Source organism: Trachymyrmex septentrionalis, unplaced genomic scaffold (genome assembly GCF_001594115.1).
Source record: "Trachymyrmex septentrionalis isolate Tsep2-gDNA-1 unplaced genomic scaffold, Tsep1.0 scaffold312, whole genome shotgun sequence".
Classification (NCBI taxonomy): Eukaryota; Metazoa; Arthropoda; class Insecta; order Hymenoptera; family Formicidae; genus Trachymyrmex; species Trachymyrmex septentrionalis.
In genome coordinates, this window is record NW_017305477.1 from 298255 (window position 1) to 302004 (window position 3750).

At 30.6% G+C, this 3750-nt stretch overlaps 1 protein-coding gene across 1 annotated transcript in view; it reads right to left on the reverse strand.

Moving 5' to 3' along the window:
• Positions 1–3750, reverse strand: part of LOC108749766 (cysteine sulfinic acid decarboxylase) — a 7859-nt gene that overhangs the window by 3271 nt on the left and 838 nt on the right. Inside the window, exon 2 of the mRNA XM_018488699.1 lies at positions 1950–2344. Within this exon, the coding sequence (XP_018344201.1) occupies positions 1950–2344 (395 nt within the window). The remainder of the gene's footprint in view (positions 1–1949; positions 2345–3750) is intronic.

A 3750-nucleotide genomic window follows, 5' to 3' on the forward strand; every position in this document is an offset into this window, starting at 1 on the left:
ATTGATAGCACGATGAATAATTATATGAATTTTCTTTTTGGAACAACACGCTAAGGGTACAGTCCTCATTAAAAGGAGTAATAATTAATAATTTCTTTGTCCTCATTGGTGAAGTTTCAATCTTTAATCTTTAATCTCAATCTTCATTGCATAGTCTGATTCTGGCCTAAATAGTCACCATAACCACATTGAATCATGACGTCAGAACCGAAAAACGTTAATGACACGTTAATTTTTATTACGTACCATTTATAAATAAAGACAATTTAGATAAAACAAAATGATGAAATTGTTTTAAAACATTTGTAAAAATGGACGAAAATGTCCATATATGCTTATCTCCCCCTGACAGTCAATAAATAATCGTAAAAAGTGATAAAAGGCACATTGGATACTTTTATTCAATGTGCATAGCTTATTTTCACTTACACGTAGTCTTTATTACACGTCTTTTATGATTATTTACTGACTGTCAGAGGCGATAAGCACAGTTTTATTTTTACAAATGTTTTAAAGCAATCTCATTATTTTATTTTATCTAAATCTAATCTCTTTTATCTAAATCGTAATAAAAATTAACGTATCATTTCTCATTTTATGAAAAAAATAGAAAAAAAATTTTTCACTGAGAAATCTCATACTGCACCATTTCTCCTATTCGATGTAATTTTTTAAATGAGAAATTGAATTTCACTATGTCCTATAGAGACTTCTCAGTGAAAAATTTGTTTTCTTTTTTTTTTTTTATAAAACCCCAGATAGCACAAAGAATTTAAAAAGAATTTAGTGATGTCATCAATTCTGAATTCATTTTCAAATGCAAAAAGAATTCTTTTTCTGAAAAGAATTGTTGTTGCATCTTAAAATGAGCTCAGAATTGATGACATATCACTAAATTCTTTTTGAACTCTTTTGAACTCTCTGTGATATCTGGGATGTCTGCGTTCAGCAAACTTCCCAGTCAGAAATGATAATGGAATCGACATCGAATTGATACTCGATTCAACGTCGATTTGATGCTTTCGACGTCGAACGACGTCGAATTGACATCAATTCGATGTCGATTCCATTATCATTTCTGACTGAGTTAACAGTTGAATCTGTTGAGCACAGCCAATGGTGATGAGACGAGTTCCTATAATTAGGCTCCAAGAATGAAAATTAATATAAATTTTACATGCCGTAACAGGATTGTATTCTTAGCGTGCTGTTCCAAAAAAAAGAATTTGTACTATTCATTGTGCTGCTACAACGTAGCGTGTCAGCTATAAAGCATAACGTCATAGTGGCAATGCGTAGTTAACATGTTGTTTGCATGATTTATTTATTACGAATTTTAATACATAATGTCTTGCATGAGCATAACATGTATGGCGTAACGTTTAAAAGCTTTACGACTCCGCAATGTTAATGTGCCATATAAACGTTATCTGGGTAATTACAAAAAATTGCCGAATGTTGGTTTTCAATCATTCTTTATTCAAGTACTATCAACTTTACAGAAAAATAGCAAGAGACAAAAATTATTTCTGTTCTCCTGATAGAGCTCTAAGAATTTTTTTTCGTATTTTTTATCAACTTTTTAGTACTGCATTTTCTTATATTAACAACTATTTTTACCAATACAGTAAAATGAGATACTAAAATATTCTGAAAAAATTCTCAAAACTTTATGAGGAGGAAATAAACAATTTTTGTCTCTTGCTGTTTTTTTGTAAAGTTGATAGCACTTGAGTAAAAAGTTGAGTAAAAAGTATTGAATATGAATATTCAGCTATTTTTATTAATTAATATCTTATTAACTATTGCAAAAATTGCAAAATGGTAGAGGTTTCGACTTTAGTTTGCTCATGGAATATTTGGTGACATCATTTTGGAACACCCTGTATAATAAAATCCATAATTTTTTAATAATATACCTTGAGAAATAATAACTGGTAAATAATCACCTATGGTGACGCGCCAGATTGATGGCGTATCCGTTCGCCATGGAGCCTCCAGGACAGAAGAGACCCTCACCGCCTTGCCAACCGATGATGGCGCGCATCTCTCGCAGAACATCCTCCTCCATCAGAGAGAACACCGGAGATACCTCGTAGGTATAAACGGATGGATTGAGTGCATCGGTCAGCCATTGGCCTAGCAACCCGTACGGGTCCAGGCTGGAGAACAATTGATTCACGAAATGCGGATGGCCCGTCTTCACGCTGTACTTAATGATGTCGCGCGTCAGCGTCAGCAACTCCTCATGACTGACACCCTTGGCTGGCAATGAGAGGTCGACCACGGAGCGTAAATCGTAAGGGTCAATCCATTCGACCACGCGATCCTCCCCAGAGGTGGACTAGACAGAAAATACGATAATAAATGGATAAAAGATTACAAAACGTTAGTTATGTAGACATATTTTATCTTTGTTTTTACTTTTATATTTTATTTAATGTCAACTGTATTATTTTACCTACATTAAAATTTGTTTGTTTGGCCCTTCTTGGCACAATTTTTTTTATTTAAAAGATTACAATTTTTATATAATTTTATTATATATTTATAATATCTTAGTTTGACATTTAATCACGTTAAATATTTAACGTTAAAGAATAATATTAAAAAGTACAAGGAATTTAAAGAAATGTAATAAAATTTCTATTAAGGAAAAACTATTTTCTTGAATTCCTCGAAGAATTAATAAATAAATTAATAAAAAGAATACGTCGCATTTTTTTAAGTAGGAGAGGTAATGCGTTCTTGCATCTAAAGATTGCGTTTTTTCTCGATATGTGTCTCTGGTCGAATCATTTAATGTGATCTACGTTTAATTTGTTGAGAAGTACAGCACATACATGGTAATAAGATTAACATGACGATTTAATTGCCGGTCATTCGCTGTTATTTGCTACTAATACTATCATTGTGCTTGTCAAATGACGCAAAATCTGTATTTGTGATGAATGGAATAGCATTAAATACAACACATAAAAATGCAACGTTAATCGCGCATTAATCACCTCCACGCGACCTCTACAATGTCGGCTATTAAGGTCCTTATTGATTATTAACTATTTGTGACGTTAGAAATAGAAATCTGGTACCAGAAAGTAGGTTTTTCCATTGCAGATTCACTTATCTTTGGTAACATTGCGAAATCGCGCATTCGTGGATTTTGATATCATTGCAATAAAGACGATAGCGTGATATCATTCTCTATAGAAACAGATATGTAAATTCACGCAGATAGAATAGATTAATGCTCTATTGTTATCTGATGCATTGCAGATGTTGTGAATATAAAAAGTAATATAGAATATAAAGCATATATTTATGTAATTTATATGCAAATCATATTTACCTGAAAAATATAAATATATATAGATATATTTATTTATAATTTATCACTAATCGCTTCGAAATTTCCATAACTGGTATTTGCAAGTTCAATATATTTTAAATTAAGTATCTTAAAGTTATATATATATATATAACGTAAAAACGATTTTATTTCTTATTTTGAAAGTCAACGTGCGAGAAATAATATTATATAACTTAAAATTATGTAAAGTTGCGAAAAATATTTGTAGAATTTTTTACAACGTAGTTCAAAAAAATATCCGAGTCTGGACCTGCAAATATTTTTATTATTAGTTTTATATATATATATATATATATAAAATAGCAATGACTAATTAGTAGAATTAAAAACTCTTACAATTTTTATACAAACAAAACTGTAAAAAATAATTGAATTCTTTA